This window comes from Myotis myotis, unplaced genomic scaffold (assembly GCF_014108235.1).
Source record: "Myotis myotis isolate mMyoMyo1 unplaced genomic scaffold, mMyoMyo1.p scaffold_m19_p_2, whole genome shotgun sequence".
NCBI lineage: Eukaryota > Metazoa > Chordata > Mammalia > Chiroptera > Vespertilionidae > Myotis > Myotis myotis.
The window spans coordinates 70,911,599-70,933,675 of NW_023416324.1; the positions used below are offsets into that span (position 1 = coordinate 70,911,599).

The 22,077-nt window shown below is 40.6% G+C and overlaps 2 protein-coding genes across 3 annotated transcripts in view; one reads left to right on the forward strand and one right to left on the reverse strand.

Moving 5' to 3' along the window:
* Positions 1-955: 955 nt before the first annotated feature.
* Positions 956-13,061, reverse strand: TMED5 (transmembrane p24 trafficking protein 5). 2 transcript variants are annotated; one of them, XM_036350671.1, is made up of 5 exons: positions 12,625-13,061; positions 7,556-7,653; positions 4,273-4,465; positions 1,833-1,872; positions 1,178-1,239 (listed from the first exon to the last, which is right to left on the reverse strand). In XM_036350671.1, exons 1-5 carry the CDS (start codon positions 12,811-12,813, stop codon positions 1,178-1,180), a joined length of 582 nt encoding a protein of 193 aa, XP_036206564.1. In that variant the 5' UTR covers positions 12,814-13,061. The 2 variants fall into 2 exon arrangements, with proteins under 2 accessions (XP_036206563.1, XP_036206564.1); XM_036350670.1 differs by lacking the exon at positions 1,833-1,872 and having other exon boundaries at positions 956-1,239; positions 4,282-4,465; positions 12,625-13,016.
* A 5,809-nt stretch (positions 13,062-18,870) lies between these two features.
* The window catches only part of CCDC18 (coiled-coil domain containing 18), a 113,667-nt gene continuing 110,460 nt past the window's right edge, over positions 18,871-22,077 (forward strand). Inside the window, exons 1-2 of the mRNA XM_036348470.1 lie at positions 18,871-19,051; positions 19,535-19,709. Coding sequence (XP_036204363.1) covers positions 18,918-19,051; positions 19,535-19,709 — 309 coding nt within the window. The 5' untranslated portion in view covers positions 18,871-18,917. The remainder of the gene's footprint in view (positions 19,052-19,534; positions 19,710-22,077) is intronic.

Genomic DNA, 22,077 nt, shown 5'->3' on the forward strand with positions numbered 1-22,077 from the left:
AGAATCTTTTAAAAACATTGTTTGGCCCTAGCTGGTTTGGCCCAGTGGATAGAGCGTTGGCCTGCAGACTGAAGGGTCCTGGGTTCGATTCCAGTCAAGGGCACATGCCTGGGTTCGGGCTCGATCCCCCACAGGGGGCGTGCAGGAGGCAGGTGATTCTCTCTCACCACTGACGTTTCTCTCTCCCTTCCTCTCTGAAATCAATAAAAAATATTTATAAAAAATAAATAAATTGTTCGGCCCTGGCTGGTGTGGACCAGTGGTTAGAGCGTTGGCACAGGCACCAAAGGGTCGCAGGTTTGATTACTGGTCAAGGGCACTTACCTGGGTTGCAGGTGCAATCCCCAGCCCCAGTCAGGCTGTGTGCAGGAGCAACCAATCGATGTATCTCCCCACCTGCCCCCCCTCCCCCCAAAAAAGCTGTAAAAAATCAATGGAAAATAATTCCCGGGTGAGGATTTACAGAAAAACAAAAACAAAAAAACCCAGCAACATTATTATGCCCTGGCTGGTGTTGCTCAGTTGTTGGTTGGGCATCCTGCACTGAAAGGTTGCTGGTTCAATTCCTGGTCAGTGTACATGCCTAGGTTATGGGCTAGATCCCTTGTAGGAGGTGTGCAGAAGGCAGCCTATTGATGTTTCCCTCTCACATTGATGTTTCTCTCTCTCCAAAAATCAACAAAAAAAATATTAAACAAAAATTGTTTGGTGTTGCATTTAGGCCCAAAGTTCCTTTTTTTAAAATCACCTATGACACATTTGCATTTTTTTTAAACAGGAAAATGCCATTATTAATATGGCTTCATTCAATTATACCTATACTCTGCAAAATATTTGCTATGCACTTAAGTATAACCAGAGCAATAAGATTACTTGCACAGATGAAAGTGAAGACTTTTCTTTCACATTAAAATTAAAATTTTCACACTTATGGTAACTGAAAACATTTTGGAAATACTATTAATGGTCTTGACTGTAACAGTTTATTGCATTTTTCTGTCTCTTTTTCAATATGGAGTTTTAAGTTCTACTTTTCCTCTTATCTTCAAATAGACTCTTCAGCATATAAACTTGAATGGCTGACACCACCACCATTACCACTAAATTAACCATAGACCAAAAGTTGACTCTATCAAAGTTGCTTTCTTGTATATTTCGATCACGCGCTTCAAATGCTCTAAGAAGAGTTTGGATATGACCACTTTTGCTTAGTCGGGACTTGATACTGTTGATGGATTCCTGGAGATAAAGAAAATAATTTTACTATAAAAGAATTCTCAGTAATTTTAAGTTAATTTTAAAATGTGTTTTACAGTGCCCTTCCTATTCATATGTTTCATATCTAAACACAATGTTAATTAAGGAACAGATGCTATTTAGATTACATAAAGGTTATCTGTAAGGTTATGTCATAGCTCTCCTGATACATTTAAATTATTATTTATAAATAGCTATTTAACACACAAACAAAGCTACAAATTGAAACTAAATAAAATGAAAATATATTTGAGTTGGCACAGTGCCAGGAATTTTACATACATTATTTCTTTCTCATCCCATGCATCTATAAGAAAATGTTTTAAAAAACAGAACTGATAAGTTTTTAGGAATTTGCCTTCATAGAATTAATGCATTGTATGTTAATATTTTTTTTTCTTGGAATGTTAACCTGGTCCAATATAGTATTTAGCAAAACACACAATGTTTTTATCTCACAAAGTAGTGAAATTAAAAACTATTTCAACTTCATATGTGCATTCTTTACACCCAAAAAGAACAACCTATTGTTAATAAAAACTTATTCCAAGATCACATTCATTAAACAAACTTACCAAGATTCATTCTAAGCTGCATATCTTCTGGAAAAAAAAACTACTTTATAGTACGGACCTGATCAGAAATTATTTGAAGACTAACTATAGACTATATGAATATAAGGTAAAATTTAGTTGAGAATTAAAATAATCCTATATAATAAAAGCCTAATATGCAAATTGACCAAATGGTGGAGCAACCGGTCGCTATGATGCATACTCACCACCAGGGGACAGATGTTCAATGCAGGAGCTGTCCCAAGCCTGCAGGCCCCAGGCCAGTCAAGGCGGGTGCTGGTGGGGTCACCCTGATCGCCCCGCCGGTCGCCCCAAGAGGGAGGCGACCAGTGGCGGCGGCAGGGGGCGGGGCCAGCCAGTAAGCAGGCAGTGCCAGGCTGGCCAAGGCAGGTGCCAGCAGGGACCCTCCAATTGCCCCCCTGGTCACCTCACAGATAGGCCCTGATTGCTGGCCAGGCCTTGGGACCCTACATGTGCACAAATTTTGTGCACCAGGTCTCTAGTATAAAATAAAAAAATCCAAGCAACAGACTTTTTTCCTAGAGACCCACTTTGCTTAAAATCCTTATTTAAGTAAAAAAATATACTCAATTTCAGACTGCTGTGCTGATCCTATAAAACTACAAAATATCATATGGGCATTTCTGTAAAATATTTTCCAGGAAAATATGGAGTTCAGCTCCTCAAAAAAAGCATGCATAGTTCTTTTCAATAGCATAATGATGATAGTCACATATACAAAGTCTGGGGGGAGCAAATGGAAAAAGCTCCTGAAAGGCACTTTATTTTCTTAAGGAATCTAAGTATTTTAAGCCATATTTAAATCGGAATTTTCTGGTCATTTTGTTTAACTGTGTGAGTAAAGTCAATCTCTAGAGAATGCAGTGAAGTACTAATAAGATTTGTAACTACTTGCATTTTGTTCTTGTTGGTAACATATATTTAAAATGGAAGAATATGTTCATTTGATTGAGGTTTTTTAAATGTGTGGGAAGATTGGACTATAGTGGAAATATGGACATAGCATTTCCATTTTAATTGTAAGCCAGTTCCTTATCTAAAAAATGGAATGGAAGGGAAAAGGAAGGAGGCTGAAGCTAGATTAATAATATCTAAGTCATCTTCTAGTTCTAAAATTCAACTAAGCTTAATATACATAAGAAATCATGATGAGATAAAAAACTGTCATGGTAGCCCGGCCAGTGTGGCTCACTGGTTGGAGTTGACCTATGAACTAGGAGGTCACAGTTTGATTCCCATCAGGTCACATGCCCGGGTTATTGGCTTGATCCCCAGTGTAGGACCTGCAGGAGGAGGCAGCCGATCGATGATTCTTATCATTGATGCCTCTATTTGTCTCTCCCTCTCCTCTCTGAAAAAAAAATATATATATATATACACACACATATATATACATGTATATATATGTATATATATACATATATATACATATATATATATGTGTGTGTATATATATATATATATTTTTTAAATGTCATGGTAAAATTAACGCCAATCAAACTTTAGCCTTTCAGTTCGTATTCAGAGTAACACCAGTGGAAAAGGTATGAAAACTATCCTTTATTATTTGCCAGACACTGTTTAAAGCACTTATATACATAGTGTATCACATTTCAACCTCACAACTCTAGTGGTATTGTCCCCATCTTCCAGGTTGGAAACCAAGGCTCAGAGAGCTCAGTCACCAAGGAATTACACATATGATAGGACCACTTAATATTCCAACTTAAGCTAACCGATTTATGTCTCTTCTGCTATAATTTGATCATTCCTTTCCTAAGAAAACTCAGATATATTTATCAAAATATCACATTATTTTTAAAAAGTTCAGGTGATAAGAGTATTAGAAGTGTTACAGTTTCAAACTTGAAATAACTATGTTATTTCTCCTGCAAGAATTTCTACAATGGAGTTACACGTATCACTGAGTAAGTTCTGTCCTTTGGTTACACATCTAGCTGTGGCTGAAGGGTTATGACCTTTCCCTCTAGCACTGACAGTACTATAATTGCTAGGTCTGGTTTGAGTAATGTCAATAGTGTTCCCAAATTAATCAAATAATATAAAATTCCATGTTATAAAAACTATGATGTGGGAAAAATGCCTGTATATCTTAACTGTTTACAAATTACTCAGTGCAAGTATGCAACAGATTATTATATTCTTCTGTTAGTGAATATTCTAAGGAAGTTTTGCAGTTAAGAGCCTGTATTCAAATTCTAGTTCTCTCTCTCTGTTTATGTGATAGGATTGTTACTTAATCCCCCCTAAGATACAATTTCCTTATTGGAAAATAGAGATGATCCTGATAAAGTTAAGTAAGGATTATATGAGATAATGCAGTTAAAATATTTAGCCAGTGCCTGTCACAGAGTAAAACCTCTGGATGTTAATAATTTTTATTATTTCATTAATAGACCATACTGACCAGGATATCTTCTAGTTTCATATCCAACATATCTGTGCCAGTAATATATTTCTTCCAGTCCTCTTGTTCTTGCTCCTGTTCTCCCATATTATCCAGGATTAACTCAAAGAAAATCACCTTCTCAGAAATGGTGCTGAATGTATTATCGAAGCAGAACATGTAGTCCCCTACTTCCGTCTCTACCCTGTATTAAAAAAAGTACATGTCTTCCATTATCAGTACTTATATTTCAAATCAAAGGAAAAAATACTACAGATAGAAGAAGTAACAGTTAATAATAATTGGACAGCTTACTGATAGACTTCCTTAGATTTAAAAGATAATTTATAATTTTTTGGGAGAGGCAACCTAGAAATATATAGAGGTAGGCAAAAATAGGTTTACAGTTTAATACAAATAAGTAATACAATAACTAATAATACAAAAATCAACTCTGTTTCGAGTACTCACAAGTGTAAATCTACTTTTGCCCACCACTGTATATTCAAGTACTATACTTGCAATGTAGATGTGCTTGGCATTACGGTAAATGGTCGTGACATAATTTTTGGAAAAGAATTGAATTAAAAACTAGATACATGATAACTCACAATGAACTTCAATATTTATGACTACAAACCTCCCCTTCAATTGAGATTAATTTATAAAGTGAGTTTTTGGTGTTTTTTTTTCAAAAGCAGTGATTGATTTTCCTAAATGCTTTCTTCTAGGACTCCTACCAATTAAGTACATCTTTGGAATTAAGTTAGGGTAATATTAATTCCGTTGTTTAGAAAAATGCATTTATATACAACTCTTCATTACAGGCAGTGTTAGACAAATAGGTATTATTTAATCTGTTTTAAGGCTCTGTTTGGAGAAATTTTTACTTATCCCGACTTCTAGAAGGACAGTATTTATTTTAAAGATTTAAATTAAGAAAAAACTATTTCAATGCTGTAACTGAGATTTTAGTTGTCTTTAAAAAGTTAATATAGCTAAAGATAAAATTTGTATTAAAATCTAATTTTTACAAAGTAGATGTGTAAACTTCATGTAGTGATTAAGAGTGAATTAGACTGCCTGGGTTTTAGATCCTGGCTTCACTATTGACTAGCTGTGTAACCTTCCATCAGTTTACTTAAGAGCTCTAGGCCTCAATTTCCTCATTGGTAAAATGATAAAAATATCATGTAACTCATAGGATTGTGGTGAATAATAATATGTATACAAATACATGTAAAGTGCTTAGAATAGTTTCCTGGCACATCAAAAGAACTCAATAAATGCAAACTCTTATAAATTAATTTCTGTCTCCCAATGTTTTAATGAGGCAATTCTGTGTACTAAAGCAATAAAATACCTTTTCCCTCTAAGAGTCAATATTAATTTATCTCTAAAAGAAAGCATAAAATTGGAGAGAAAATAAAAATTGAGAGAAACTCTATATATTTTCTATATTCTGAAATTTAAAGGTGAACTACATTTTTATTTCTTGTTCATATACCTATCAAAGAGAAAGCATAGTTAATCCTAAGCATATCAATCTAAACTGACTTTTAAAATGGTAATTTATTTTATATATTAATAGTTTATGCAAATATTTTTCCTGAGCTCTACATAGGAAAAAGCCGCTTTACAAAGCACTCTGAAATGAGTATCTTGAAAAATTATGGTGGAGACATTTTCCCCCTCATTCAGTCATACATGTATTCAGTATTTACTATCAATTACCATGCCAGGTACTTTGGTTAATAAACACCAATAATTATAATAATAACTAGTACTTACATGTACTATGTGCCAGGGATGTTCTAAGCATCATATGTAGAAAGTAAATATTTTGGTCCATCCTGCCTCCGCTTAATAAATATATACCCCTGCAGACTTATTTAACTTCTCTGAGCTTCCTTGTCTGTAAAATGGGAATTAGGGAATCAAAGAATCTATCTCACAGTGGATTGGAATAATTAATTTAGAAGCATATAAAATGCAAGGCCTCATTTATGGCAAATATTAGATACTCTGTATTTGCTCTTTTTCCTATAAATTCAGTTTAGTTTTAACACAACAATACTGAGTAACGAAAGAGCTAAAGTAAAATAATAGAACAACAAAACACCAGTGACAGATGGAAAAGGAAAATAGATGAAAAAAGGGGATATATGGCCAGTTGTTAAATTTAAACTGAAAGTGTTATAACAAGTATTTTCTTTTTTTTTTTTTTTTAATATATTTTATTGATTTTTTACAGAGAGGAAGAGAGATAGATAGAGAGTCAGAAACATCGATGAGAGAGAAACATCGACCAGCCGCCTCCTGCACATCCCCCACCAGGGATGTGCCCGCAACCCAGGTACATGCCCTTGACCGGAATCGAACCCGGGACCTTTCAGTCCGCAGGCCGACGCTCCATCCACTGAGCCAAACTGGTTTCGGCCAAGTATTTTCTTTTTATATGGTTTCCTATGGTCACATCTTTTATACTCACAAATGTATTTTACTGTTGTTTTAAGGAAGAAAAGAATGGGCAGAGATGATAAATTACCTGGAAGTGTAATTTACAGTTAAAATGGAAGGCCTCTTCTAGCCAAAAAGGTTGGTTCAAAATGACACAATAGATTGCATATAATATTTAGGGAATACTCATCTATTTAAACAAAGCAAGGAAAAAACAGGATCAATACAAAATGCCTAAAGAAAAAGAAAAACGTTAATGGAAAATATTCTAGTTTTTTAGACCACTATCTAGGACTATTTAGGCCGCCAGTGTGGCTCAGTGGTTGAGCATTGGCCTATGAACCAGGAAGTCACGGTTCAATTCCCAGTCAGGGCACATGCCTGGGTTGCAGGCTCAATTCCAACAGGCGGCAGCCAATCAATGATTCTCATCACCGATGTTTCTCTCTCTCTATCCCTCTCCCTTCCCCTCTCTAAAATCAATAAAAATACATTAAAAAATAAATAAAAAGGATTGTTTAAAATGTTCATATGGTATCCTGGCTGGTGTGATTTAGTTGGTTGGAGCAAAGTCATCCTGTACACCGAAGGGTTTAGGATTTAATTCCTAGTCAGGGCACATACCTAGGTTGTAGGTTTGATCCCTGGTTAAGCATGTCCTCGAGTGAGGATTAAAAATAATAATGATAATAATAATAGTAACAACAAATAATAAAATGTTCATATGGAATAATTTTATATTGATATTTAGTATCAAATGTGCAAAATGTTCCTGCCTTGTAGATGGTCCCATTGGTATTATTCAGCTCAAGGAATCAACTAAGTGATTACTTACGTGTGAACTCCATCTGATTTTCTTTGTTCAAAAACTAAGGTTCTTCCTTCTGGAGAAGCAAGATGGAAATCAATATCTAATCCTGCTCCATCTAAAACCTGTAGAATACAGAAGAGAACATATATTACAAATTCTGAAAATAAATTATAGAAAGTAGATCCCATAATGAAGAGACTTTCTTCATAAACCTAGAGGGGTAAGAAAGTCAATGGACTCATTATGGCTAGAAAGGAGCAGAAAGATCATCTAGTTCAATTCCATTCATTTTTGGAACTGGTCTCTTTTGTACCAATTCCTGTTGGCTATCATGGAAATTTAGGCCTTTATAGGTATTAGTGAAATAATCTTCCTAAAACAGTGCCTTCAAGTTGAGAAGCCCTGTAGAATAAAATAAGAATTAGCTGATACTTAGTCTAGAATTTGAGACCACCATGATCTGACTCCAACTGACTTCTTCAACACATTCATATATTATTCCCCAATATGAACAATACATTCAGGTAGGCTGCTTACTTACTGGCCAATGAACACAATCTGTTCCTTTACAATCCCCAAATGTCCTCCTACTGCTGCTGCTGCGAAGAGAGCAGTTCACAATTACAGTTTACGCCACACATTGTCTTTTAAGTGCTTTATGTGGGTTAATTTATTCCTCAAAACAACTCTAAAACGTAGGTCCTATTATTGTTCTCATTTTAATAAAAAACAAAAAAAATGAAGGCAGAGAGAAGAAATTTTCCCAAGATGATACAGCAAATAAGTGGCATAGCCAGAAAATATGAACTCACCAATCTCCCTCCCATGGCTACTCTTTTTCTTATATAACACTCCACTTTATTTTTCTTGGTGGCTTTAATAGAATGATATAAAAGATTACCTACTCCTGTGCTCTACCTACTGACAAAAAAAACCCAAAACAACTGGCTTCAAATGGCAAGTTAAATATATACAATTCTTCTTTAAATCCCAATGAAATGAAGAAAACATAATATAAATAATCCATAACACCACCAGAAATCAAGAAGCCTGTTAAGAGTCTTGAAGAGAAAGGAATTTCTGGAAGATACTCTACTGAGCAAAGGCTATATATATCCAGCTACCAGTATCTATTGATCTCAAAACTCACAATTAAATGTGCACTATAAACAAGTGCAATGTTAGCAGAATGAACATAGATGAAGCCTAAAAATTAGAGCATTAGAACGAGCCAAGGAATTCTCAGAACAAGGTGAAAAAGTATAGGTGAAAAGTATGAGGAAAATGGTAAGACCCTTATGAAGGACAGAGCCAAAGATTTTAAATTATTCATCTAGTAAGCATTTCAAAAGGAGAGAACCAAGAGAAATGAAGGGAAGAAATCATCAAATAAGAGAATAAAAATTCCTGCTTCAAAAGATAAAATTCATTAGACTGAAAGAGTTTAATAGATGAAAAGCAGTATAAATAAAAAAAGATCCAAAAATCCTATTGACTCTTCCAAAGGATTTAAAAAGAACAACCTGGAAACTTCCAACACCAGTAGTAAAGACTGAAAAATATCAAGAATTGGGATTGGCATCAGAATTCTTACATAGAAGATGCAAAAAACCCACAATGGAACCATGACTTCAATGTTCCCAAGTAAAAATAAAAATTATAGTACTTACTGAAGTGAAAGTAAAAAGTAAGAGCAATTTTCAGATATCCAAGGACTCAAAACATACTAAAAGAATTACTTAGGTTATCCTCAAAAAAAAAGAAGAAAAAAAAAGATATCCATTAAGTTAGAAAACGAGCTATAACAAAACTAAGCAAAGATTTCAGTAAAGCTAAGTTTAAAATATATTTTTGTTAGTGGCTATCAGGCTTAATGAAATTGTTAAAAATGGCACTTAAGAATACAGAAGCTGCCCAGCCATCATGGCTCAGTGGTGAAGCTTCAACCTATGAACCAGGGCACATTCCCGGGTTGCGGGCTCGATCCAGTGTGGGACGTGCAAAGGCAGCTAACTGATCAATGATTCTCTCTAATCATTGATGTTTCTATCTCTCTCTCCCTTCCTCTCTGAAATCAATAAAAATATATTTTTAAAAAATACAGAAGCCAACTTATACCATAATCCAAATCTAAACTCCCCACTGATTTTAATGGAACATGAAAGGCAAGTGCCACTTTCCCGTCTGTGTGCTATGGTAATAATGTTTCAATCCCTCAAAAGTAGTGTCTTACTCCTCAATGCCTTATCACGTGTTCTTTTTTAAAATATATTTTTATTGATTTCAGAGAGGAAGGGAGAGGAAGCAAGAGATAGGACAAGTGAGAATCCTTGATTGGCTGCCTCCTGCAGCCCCACACTGGGGATCGATCCTGCAACCTGGGCACGTGTCCCGACCAGGAATCGAACCATAACTTCTTGGTTCATAGGTCGATGCTCAACCACTGAGCCACAGTGGCTGGGCCAAAGATTTAAATTTTTAAATGAATGATCTACATTATTCATAAGATACATGTATTGACATTAAAAAATTTTGAGAACAATATAATGTAGGGCTCATCAGTTTGTCACAGTAACTCCAAGGCAGTGTCTGGAACACCAATTCCCTGAAATTTTAAATACTAAGACAAAAACCAGAGCTTACTTGTTGGAAATTAATCATGGAGTAGGGAAATGCAAAGGGCTGAAGATGATCTCTACCTTACACACTCCTCCTACATTGTCTAGGTTTATAGACATTAAATGATTATACTTTTCTCCTCAATGAAAACAATTAAATGGTTTAGGGAGAGTGAATGCTCTGGGGGAACCGTCCCTTTATACAAAGTATAAAGCTAAACCAAGCCAGCTACATAACACTAGAAGTGTAAATGTAAAAAACACACACACATTCATTTAATATTTACTATGTGTCGGAGATGGTCTATGAACAATCATTTACTCATTTTTTTCAAATCTACGAGACAATTACTATTATCTCTATTTTACAAGACAGAGGTTAAGTAACTTGTACAAAATCACACAGGTAGTAATTGAGAGGATTTCAACTCAGGCATTTTACCTCTAGAGCTAGAGCTCTTAATCATAAGAGGTCAGAAGTTAAAATAGTCTTCCTCCCTAATACCTGGGTAATTACTGAGGCGTTTTTGAATAGTACAAATTGCTGTCTTGTAGACCATTTCACTGATTTCCTTGCCTCTCATTTTGACTTACTTAAACCCATCTTCCGCACTATGCAGGGATCTATCGGACAAACATTTTTGACTCCGTTACCATGCTGCTTAAATCTTCAATGGCTCTTGCACAGAATAAGGACAAAGCTACTTAAAATGGTGCGCAAGGCCAAGATCATGACCCATGATAAAGCCTCCGGTTATCTCTCTAACCTTTTTATTTTACTCCCACTCTAGACTTTCTAGACTTGAAGTCTCATAAAACCTCAGCACTTGTAACTTCCACTTCATACTGCCTACAGCCAAAACACCCCCACTATGCATTTTCAGAATGCAAAATGCATATTCATTTTGTTCCTTTTTTTGAAATGTCCCCTCTTCCTTGCATCCTTGTTTCACTTAAGCATCTTTCTAGATTCAAATTTATTTTCTTCAGGTATCCTTTTCTGAAACCCCAGAGAAGTGGCCCTTCTCTATGAGCACTTAACCATACTTTACTGAAATTACCTGCTTATGAGCCAGTGCTCCTTAAATATTTCAAGAACCTCCTGAAAACAGGGACTCTCTTTTGTTTTTACCCCCCCCCCCCCCCAATTATTGGCATATAGTTAACTAACTGTTCAGTAAGTGAACTTTTGAACTAGACTGGACATTTTTAAAATGTCGAGGTCTGGATTTGGTTTTGCTAATTATGTGTGACATTAGATTCTTTACTCTCTATGCTTACCTTATACATCTATAAATAATCTAATTCTTAAGTCCCTTCGCATGAAAATCCAGCATAACTCTTTATTTTGCTCTATACATGACAGTACCTGTTACTGAAAAAGATTCCCTACATCAACTTAAAAAAAGTGACACCTGTCCTAGCCGGTTTGGCTCAGTGGATAGAGCAAGGGGCCTGTGGCCTGAAGGGTCCGGTTCAATTCCCGTCAAGGGCACTCGCCCGCACTGGGGAGCGTGCAGGTGATTCTCTCATCATTGATGCTTTTCTCTCTCTCTCTCTCTCTCCCCCTCACCCTTCCTCTGTGAAATCAATAAAAATATATATTTTTAAAAAAGTGAAACCTGAAAAAAAAGTGACACCTGATTATAAATTATGTAACTTGTAAAAAAATTAAAAGATGAACCACACCAGCGCATCTCTTTTTGCAGTGCTACCTAGAGACATCGAAATTAGCTGTGTTGAACTAACAAGATTTCTTCTAAGAAATTACCCTCTACCAGAGGGCTGTATAAATGAAGGCAATTCCCTACACAATACTGTGCAGATAAAAAGAAGCCAGTGATATGGGAGAAAAGCTTCTAATGCGGAAATGAAAGGTTATATCGCTTTAATATACAATTAGATCTAATTCGATTAAAAAGATATGTAACTGATAAGCAAATGTACCATTGCATACATCCATAGTCTTTTTCACAGGTTTATACCAAAATCGGGTTGCTTGATAATCGCATGGTCCAATTCAAAAATCCTTAACTGCAGAAAGGACAGTTACAACTTACGATATTTGCATTTGGGCGAGGGTGGTGGCGTGAATAAAACAAATACCATCATCTCATCCAATGACAAAGGAGAACGTGTATTAGCCCTGAATTGTGAAATTCTCAGTCCTGGAGCGTGGACTGGCTAGCGAAGCGACGGGCGAATTGTGAAACAGAGAAAAACCACCGCCATCCGCGGCGCTGGCCTCTCTCCGACGGGAGGAAAGGGGAAAAGGCAGAGCGCAGCCAACTCCGGTCCCGCCTAACTTCTCGGCTCCCCGGCGGCAGAGCGCGCCTGCGCGAAGGCGGCGGCGGCGGCTTCCCGCGGCCCCCGCGCCGCACCACCCCGTGCCCCGACCCGTCTCCAAGCGGGCGAGGGGCGACGACGCGGTCAGCCGGGCGGAAGGAGGGGGGCCGGCTCACCCTCCGCACTGACCTGGTACTCGATCTCCAGCGAGGCCTTCAGGGGCATGGGCTGGTAGAAACACTCCCTCCGGCCGGCCGGCAGCGTGAAGGTGAAGTCGCTGTCCAAGGAGTGCGTAAAGCCCGCCACCCCGGGCAGCAGCGCCGGGGGCAGAGCGGCCAGGAGCAGCACCGGGAAGGGCAGCCAGGTCTTTTCGCCCATCCCTGCCGGGCGATCTCGGGCTGGAAAAGGCGTGGGCGGTGTGGGCTATCGGCACCCAGGCTCCGCTTGCCTCCCCGGACTCCGCGTGGCTGGCGAGGCAGGGAAACCCGGAGCCTGAGGAAACTCCAGGCGGCGGCCGCAGCGGCGGCAAACACTCCCACTGAGGAACATTCGCCAACCTCCAAAGGGTGAGGGGGGACTGAGGGCGGGGCCAGAAGTCCCTTCCGCACCCTCCTAGGTCCCGGCTCCCTCACGGCCGGCGTGAGCACCACCCGCCTCGCACGCCCACAGCCGCAGGTTCCCATAGCTTCCTGCAGGCCAATGGGCGCCTTGGGGGGAATTGTGGGAAATGTAGTTCCGAGCGAGCCGTCCGGGCGGCGCTCTCAGACCACGATTCCCAGCAGGCCCCACGCCGCCTGCGTCGCCCGGCGCAGAGGCGGGGAGGTGGGCGTCGGGGGCGGAGCTGGGCCCGCTGGGGGAGGTGCGTCCACAACGGTTCCCGCGGCGGTTCGAACGCTGAGCAACCTGGGTTCTCGGTTTTTCTACCTGTTGTGTCTACTGGTTCCAGGCCCGGGGCCCGCGAGAGGGCCCGAGGCTTCGGAACGCAGACGAGAGCGTGGCGGGCGCTGTCGTCGGGTGGGTCCCTCTGCCAGCGACGACTCGGGTGGTGAGCGACTGCTTCTTGGAGGGTGGACTCAGGCCCGCCGGGGGAGTTGGTGGCCTTCCCTGCGGGCACCCTCGGACGCACGCTGTCTAGTCCTTGCCTGCGCTGCGCGCGCGGCTCTGCGAGGTAGATGTCCTATGTGCCCTGTTCCTGCAGACGGACGTAGGATCACTGCTGTCCAGCAGAGCGTTCTTGATGCGGGAATCCTGTCCGACTGCAGCCCATCCCATCACATACAGGGGTATGAAGAGCGCCTGTTCCTCGCTGCGGTGGGGGTACTTGGGAACAGCAGCTCCAAGCAGTGTTATTAGAGCCAAGAGATGACGTCAGGGCCGGGATAAATGAAGGCAATTCCCTATATAATATTATGCAGACGTTCAGATATATTATGCAGGTAGCTTGTGCTTTTCCGCATGTACAGGCAAGGAAGGTAGATTTTAGTGGCCGCTAAAGTGAGGGGGACTCTTGGTTTGACAATAAATGGCCACCAAGAAAAAGAAAATGTTTGAATAGCACTGTATTGATTGATAATTCAGGAGAATTAGGGAATTCTTAAAGTACACGAGAGATGTTGGGACATAAAACCTGATTTAGTTGATCCATGATAATGGAATGGCATTTTAATTTTCCCACATTTTATTTACCCCCTTTTTTTCCCCTTCACCGTCCTGTAGGAAGCTAGAGATGTTGAAAAGGTAAAGCAGAATGGGGACGGGCCTGATACATTGACGTTAGGGGCTTCTTAATAATTAAGCAGAGGCAAATTTGTAGAAGCAAAAGGGGAAAAAGGATTTTCTCTAAGATCACAGAGTATCTCATTTAATTTCCTAACATAGTTTCTTTCAATAAGGTGAGAGTTTTCTTTTAATGTTTCTCCTTACATCTGAGAAATTTTGACTATGGGATAAATGTCATAATATTTTAGCCAAAACCGGTTTGGCTCAGTGGATAGAGCATCAGCCTGCGGACTGAAAGGTCCCAGGTTCGATTCCGGTCAAGGGCATGTACCTGGGTTGCGGGCACATCCCCAGTAGGAGATGTGCAGGAGGCAGCTGATCGGTGTATCTCTCACATCGATGTTTCTAACTCTCTATCTCTCTCCCTTCCTCTCTGTAAAAAATCAATAAAATATATTTTCAAAAAAAATTAAAAAAAAAGTCATAATATTTTAACTGAATGAGTGGGAGGAAAGGCAGTTTAGTAATAACTTATTCACTGAAAATACTAAGTTTCCCTAAGTGCCTTACAGTCCTGAACATAATTCATAGGACTCCTTGCCATTTAGAGCTTGAAATGTGGTCAGAATTCTAGAAGGGTGACAAAAGAGGGATGCTATAATGCTAAAGGTAAATGGGATCCGAAAGAGGAATGTTATTTTAAGATTATGCAGAAAGAGCTAGGAGTAATAGAGATTATAAAGTTTTCATTTAATTGTATTAATTATGAACATATGTATTTTAATGTTTATATGTATTAATTTTTAATAAAATGTGGCCCCTTATCACGATTTTTATGTGCAGATATTTAGTAGAGAATTTCATAACCCTAGAAATACACTTAAGTTGAAGAAACAAAAGCTTTTCTTCATATACTAGAGGCCCGGTGCATGAAATTTCCACACTTTTCGGGGGGGTAGGTCCCTCAGCCTGGCCGGCACCCTCTCGCCATCCCGGGACCCCTTGGGGGATGTCTGCCTGCCGGCTTAGGCCAGCTCCCAGCAGTCAGACACCCCTCTCACAGTCTGGGAGCCCTTGCTCCTTACTGCCCGCCTGCTTGCTGCTCCTTAGTGTTACTGTGGAGGTGGGAGAGGTCCTGCCACTGCTGCTGTGCTCACCAGCTGTGAGCCCAGCTTCTGGCTGAGCGGCGCTCCCCCTGTGGGAGCGTACTGACCACCAGGGGACAGTCCCTGTGTTGAGCGTCTGCCCCCTGGTGGTCAGTGCACATCATAGCAACCAGTTGTTCTGGTCGTTCAGCTGTAATGGTCAATTAGGCTTTTAGTATATAGACTAGAGGCCTGGTGCACAAAAATTTGTGCACTCGGGCGGGAGGAGGGGTCCCTCAGCCCGGCCTGTGCCCTTTCGCAGTCTGGAACCCCTCAGGGGATGACCAACTGCTGGCTTAGGCCCACTCCCCAGGGAATTGGGCCTAAAATGGCAATCAGACATCCCTCTGGCAGCCTGGCAGCCCTCGGGGGATGTCCACTTGCCAGCGGGGAGCAGGCCTAAACTTCAGTCAAACATCCTTAGCACTGCTGAGGAGGCAGGAGAGGCTCCCATCACCACTGCTGTACTGGCAGCCATCAGCCTGGCTTGTGGCTGAGCAGAACTCCTCCCATGTGAGAGCGACCTGACCACCAGAGGGCAGCTCCTGCATTGAGAGTCTGCCCCCTGGTGGTCAGTGTGTGTCATAGTGACCAGTCATTCCCAGTCTTTCTGCTGTTAGGGTCAGTTCGCATATTACCCTGTTACTATATAGGATAGAGGCTGGTTTGCCCTGAAGGGTGTCCTGGATCAGGATGGGGGTCCTGCTTGGGTGCCTGGCCAGCCTGGATGAGGGGATAATGGCTGTTTGCAGCTGGTCACACCCCCTTCAGGGTGAGGGTCCTGCTTGGGTGCCTGGCCAGCCTGGATGAGGGGATGATGGCTGTTTGCAGCTGGTCACACCCCCTTCAGGGTGGGCGTCCCCACTGGGGTGCCTGGCCAGCCTGGATGAGGGGATGATGGCTGTTTGCAGCTGGTCACACCCCCTTCAGGGTGGGGGTCCCCACTGGGGTGCCTGGCCAGTCTGGGTGAGGGGCTGAGGGCCGTTTTCAGGCTGGCGAGTGACTGAAGCACCCAACCTCTCCTTTTTTTCTTTTTTTTTTATTCTGGGATTTATTTACCTTCTATGGCTGTCACTGGAGCTGAGAGCCGGCTTTAGCTCTGAGGCTCGGCTCCAGCTCTGAGACCTCGGCTGCTGAAAGCAGGTATCTGGGTTTGTTTGGGTTCTATAATTGTAACACTGTTGTGGCCCTGCTCGCTCCAGCTCTGACTGCTGAAAGCAGGTTTCTGGGGTTTGTTTAGCTTCTATAATTGCAACATAATTGCTTAGAGTGCAGCTCAGAGACTGGCAGCGGCAGGCAGGGAACCTTGGCTTCCTCCATCACTGGAGCAAGTAAGCCTCCTGTTCGCTTCAGCTGCCTGGCTGCCGGCCGCCATCTTGGTTGGCAGTTAATTTGCATATCTCGCTGATTAGCCAATGGGAAGGGTCGCGAAGTTACGGTTAATTACCATGTTTCTCTATTATTAGATAGGACTAGTAGCCCATCGCATGATATCGCGCACAGTAGACCGCCCGCCACTTCCACGGGAGCCAGCGGGAACTGCAATGTGCTGCCGGGATCCATGCTGCTTCTACGGGAGCTGTGCGGCTTCCACGGGAGGTGGAAGCGAGCCGCTGGCACCCACGGGAGCTGAGAGGGAGCCGTGCCAATTCCGCGGGAGGTCGGAGGGAGCCGCACTGCTTCCATGGGTGGCGGGCCTGCCATCTCCTCTCCAGGCCTGTGCTCGGACATGGAGGCTGCGGGCTGGCTCCCCTGTCTCTGTCTTGTCTCTGCTCTGGGCCTCACCTGCGCGCATAGCCTCCTCCTGTCTAGTCGTGTCCTGTTACGGCATCCTGTCCATATTTACATATTTCATATATATATACATACATACATATATATATATGTATATATATGTATATATACATACACACACACACACACACACACACTAGAGGCCCAGTGCATGCAGGGGAGGAGATGTGTGTCCCTCAGCCCAGCCTGCACCTTCTCCAATCTGGGACCCCTCAAGGGGTGTCTGACTGCCCGTTTAGGCCCGATCCCACCAGCCCAATCCTGGTGGGATCGGGCCTAAATGGGCAGTCGGACATCCCTCTCACAATCCAGGACTGCTGGCTCTCAGCAGCTTGCCTGCCTGCCTGATTGCCCCTAACCACTCCCCTGCCAGCCTGATTGATGCCTAACTGCTCCCTTGCTGGCCCGGTCACCCCTAACTGCCCTCCCTTGCCAGCCTGGTTGCCCCTAACTGCCCTCTGCTGACCTGGTCCCCCTGCCCCACTGCCCTCCCCTGCTGGCCTGGTCCCCCCCAACTGCCCTCACCTGCAGGCCTGATGACCCCCAACTGCACTCCCCTGCAGGCCTGGTCGCCCCCAGCTGCCCTCCCCTGCAGGCCTGGTCGCCCCCAACTCCCCTCCCCTGCTGGCCTGGTCCCCCCTCCCAACTGACCTCCCCTGCAGGCTGGATCACCCCCAACTGCCCTCCCCTGCAGGCCTGGTTGCCCCCAACTGCCTTCCCCTGCAGGCCTGGTCCCCCCCAGCTGTCCTCCCCTGCTGGCCTGGTTCCCCCCTAACTGCTCTGCCCTGCTGGCCTGGTCGCCCACAACTGCCCTCTCTTGCTGGCCATCTTGTGACCACATGGGGGCAGCCATCTTGTGTGTTGGAGTGATGGTCAATTTGCATATTGCCTCTTCATTATATAGGATAGATTTCCATGAGTTAACCCACCAAAGATCATTTTGATCTCTGTGGTTGTGATGTGAATGTGTGTGCTTTTAAAAATTTATAACCATTGTGAATGGGAGAAGCAGATCATCTTTATTTGGTAATAAGTTGCCTTTCAGAAAATATGAATGACTGTAATGATACCAGTTTTATCAGATATCCAGAGCTTGTAATGTAACTTCAAATACCTCATATTGAAATTGATATATAATAAGAAAATTTCAGGGTGACAATTAAAAGGTCTTTGGATCCTGAGGACTTAGGTTCAAATCTTGGTTCCATTATTTACTGTTTGTGTGACCTTGAGTATATTATTTAATCTGTCTCATTCTTTCTTTTTTTTTTAAATTTATTTTATTGATTTTTTACAGAGAGGAAGGGAGAGGGATAGAGAGCTAGAAACATCGATGAGAGAGAAACATTGATCAGCTGCCTCCTGCACGCCCCCTACTGGGGATGTGCCCGCAACCAAGGTACATGCCCTTGACCAGAATCAAACCCGGGATCCTTCAGTCCGCGGGCCAACGCTCTATCCACTGAGCCAAACTGGTTAGGGCTAATCAGTCTTATTCTTATTTTCTTCATCTTTAACATGGAATAAAAATACTGAGTTCACACAGTTGTTTAGAAAAGGGGATCTATAATAACTGGACCCTGGCTATAATGAAAATTGATTCATTTAAATTCTATAGAACTTTCCATTACAGCTTTACACTTCAGAGAAATTAAATGGTTTTTTTTTTGTTTGTTTTAATTTGTTTTAAATTACCATGAAAGCTTTCACAACTTTAGAAATAGAAAAATAATTAAACTCCATTAATATGAGAGTATTTTGATTGACACCACAGGTTCTTTTTGGCAAGGTACGAGAAATTCATTTCTTTTTTTTAAGAAATAAATGGAATCTAATACATCAAACTACTATAAGAAAGACAATGAAGAAGAAAGTTTGCTTGCAAATGTTGCTTCCTTAAGACATGAACTAAAAATAACAGAATGGAGTTTGCAGAGTTTAGGGGAAGAGTTATCCAGGTAAGTAAATAAAATCACATATAGAATTCAGAGTATGACTTAATTTACAAATGTAAAATGTCTGAATTTCATTATTATTGTGTTTCTAATGTCTCTAGAATAGGAAATAATATTTTATAACTTTAAATATAACTCAGTTTAGGAGAAAATAGAAATATTGGAGAATCATGTACATATTAAGAAAGCACATATTAAGGGACACAGTATGAAATACATATTTGGGGCCTTATTCATCTATTATTATGATTGCTTTTTGAAATAAGTATTTCTAGCATAGAAGCTCTAGAAATACACAGATTGCTACTTTAAAATTAATTATGTTTTATTTAAAATTTCAGTTGAAGCCTTAAGTTCTTAAGTGTGAATCCAATTTCTAGCAGCATTTCAAATGCTTTTCTTTATTCCTTATTTAATGTATAGAAATTTGGAGTGAATACTTAAACTATCAAAGAACTAAAATGCATCTTTTCTTGTTTTCTCTAGTGTTAGTCCAAGTGAAAATTCCGATTATGCCTGTAATCCCTCAAGGTCTGAAAGGCTGATTCTGGAAGAACTTTCTCAGCCTAGCCAGCTTGGACTTTTGAATTACTCACCTTATAAAAAAATTTGTAAAATGCCCAGTAGCAGTACTGATTTTCAAAAACAGCCAAGAGATAAGGTTATAGTTTTTAGACCTCTCTACTTAAAAGTGGCTTTGTTTTTTACGTACTTAAAATACTTTGAGTTTTTTCTTTAAATGCTTTTTTTTCCAAAGTCTTATTACCGTGCTCAAGACTTGCTGAATTTAAATATAATGGTTCTTGTTTTGTCTTAAGAGGAAAGTAATTGATTTGGTATATCATTCTATTTTTAAACTTCTGTAATTATTTATTAAGTGGTTAAAGTATACTTACTGTTAACCTGGGATTTTGATGGGGATTGCATTAAATCTGTATATTGATTTGGGTAATATGGCTATTTTAACTATGTTGGTTCTTCCAATCCATGAACACAGGATATTTTTCCATTTTGTTGTGTCTTTTTCAATCTCTTTTAATAATGTTTTGTAATTTTCAGTATATAGGTCTTTCATGTTTTTTGTTAAGTTTATTCCTAGGTATTTTATTCTTTTGGTTGCAATTACAAAAGGAATTGTTTTTGTTTTTGTTTTCATTTCTTTTTCTGAATTTTTGTTGTTGTTATACAGGAAGGCAATGGATTTTTGCACATTGATTTTATATCCTGCAACTTGACTATATTTATTTATTGTTTCTAATAGTTTTTTTGGTGGACTCTTTAAGGTTTTCTATATATAGAATCATGTCATCTGCAAAAAGTGACAGTTTGACTTCTTCCTTCCCTATTTGGATGCCTGTTATTTCTTTCTCTTTCCTTATTGCTCTGGCTAGGACTTCCAGCACTATCTATATATATAAAAGCCCAAGTGACCGAATGACTGGTTGACCAGTCGCTATGATGTGCACTGACCACCAGGGGGCGGATGCTTAATGCAGGAGCTGCCCCCTGGTGGTCAGTGCGCTCCCACAGCCAACCTCCCATGGTTCCTCCTCTCCAGCCAGCTAATCTCCCGTGGTCCTTTCCCCCGCCGGCCAACCTCCTGTGGTCCCTTCCCCTGACTGGCTTCCCCCTCCCCAACATTGGCCCCGATTGCCAGCCAGGCCAAGGGACCCCACCCGTGCACAAATTCATGCACTGGGCCTCTAGTGTTGAATAAGAGGGGTGAGAGTGGATATCTTTGCCTTGTTCCTGATATTAGGAAAAGCTTTCAGTTTTATGAGTATGATATTACTTGAGGGTTTATCATATATAGCCTTCATTATGTTGAGGTACTTTCTTTCTATTCTTTATTGAGTGTTTTAATCATAAATGGATGTTATATCTTATCAAATGCTTTTTCTGCATCTGTTGATAAGATCTTACGATTTTTATCCTTTCTTTTGTTAGTGTGGTGTATTATGTTTTTTTAAAAAGTATATATATTTTTATTGATTTCAGAGAGGAAAGGAGAAGGAGAGAGAGATTGACTGCCTCCTGCACACCCCCCACTGGGGATCGAGCCCACAACCCAACCATGTGCCCCTTGACTGGAATTGAACCTGGGACCCTGCAGTCTGCAGGCTGATGCTCTATCCACTGAGCCAAACAGGCTAGGGCATTGTGTATTATGTTGATTGATTTGTGTATGTTGGACCATCCTTGTTTGTGCCCTGGCAATGAACCCTTCTTGGTCATGATGTATTATTTTTTGGATATACTGTTGTATTCAATTTGCTAGTATTTTGGTTAGGATTTTTGCATTTATTCATCAGAGATTGGTCTGTAGTTTTCTTTTTTTGTGTTATCTTTGACAGGTTTTGGTATCAGGGTTATATTGGCCTCATAGAATGTGTTAAGAAACCTTGCCTCTTCTTCAATTTTCTGGAAGAGTTTGATAGGATAGGTTTTAAATCTTCTTTGAACGTTTGGTAGAATTCACTGGTGAAGCCTGGACTTTTGTTTTTGGGAGGTTTTTGATGGTTTCTTCAATCTCCTCACTGCCGAACAGTCTATTTAGATTTTCCAGTTCTTCATGATTTAGTCTAGGAAGGTTATATATTTCTAGGAACTTACCCATTTCTTCTAGATTATTGAATTTGGTAGTATATAGTCTTTCATAATATTTTAGTATGATCCTTTGTGTATCTGTGGTAATTTTTCTCTCATTTCTGATTTTGTTTATATGGCTCTTTTCCCTTTTTTCCTTAGTGAATCTAGCCAAGGGTTTGTCAATTTTATTAATCTTTTCAAAGAACCAGCTCTTTGCTTTATTGATTTTTTTTGTATAGTCTTTCTCTATTTTATTTAATTCTGCTCTAAGTTTTCTATTTCCTTTCTTCTGCTGACTTTGGGTTGCTTTAGTTCTTTTTCTAGTACTTTAAGATGTGATGTTAGGTTGTTTATCGGAATTTCTCTTGTTTCCTGAGATAGGTCTGTAATGATATAAACTTCCCTCTTTTTTAAAAAAAAAAAATTTATTGTTTTTTTTT

Excerpts from the sequence above, each read along its gene's own strand:
- TMED5 (XM_036350670.1), bottom strand. The coding sequence starts at position 12,813 with ATGGGCGAAAAGACCTGGCTGCCCTTCCCGGTGCTGCTCCTGGCCGCT. Across the intron at positions 7,654-12,624 it reads CGCTGGAGATCGAGTACCAG|GTTTTAGATGGAGCAGGATT; the intron begins GTCAGTGCGGAG and ends TGTATTCTACAG. Across the intron at positions 4,466-7,555 it reads AAATCAGATGGAGTTCACAC|GGTAGAGACGGAAGTAGGGG; the intron begins GTAAGTAATCAC and ends TTTTTAATACAG.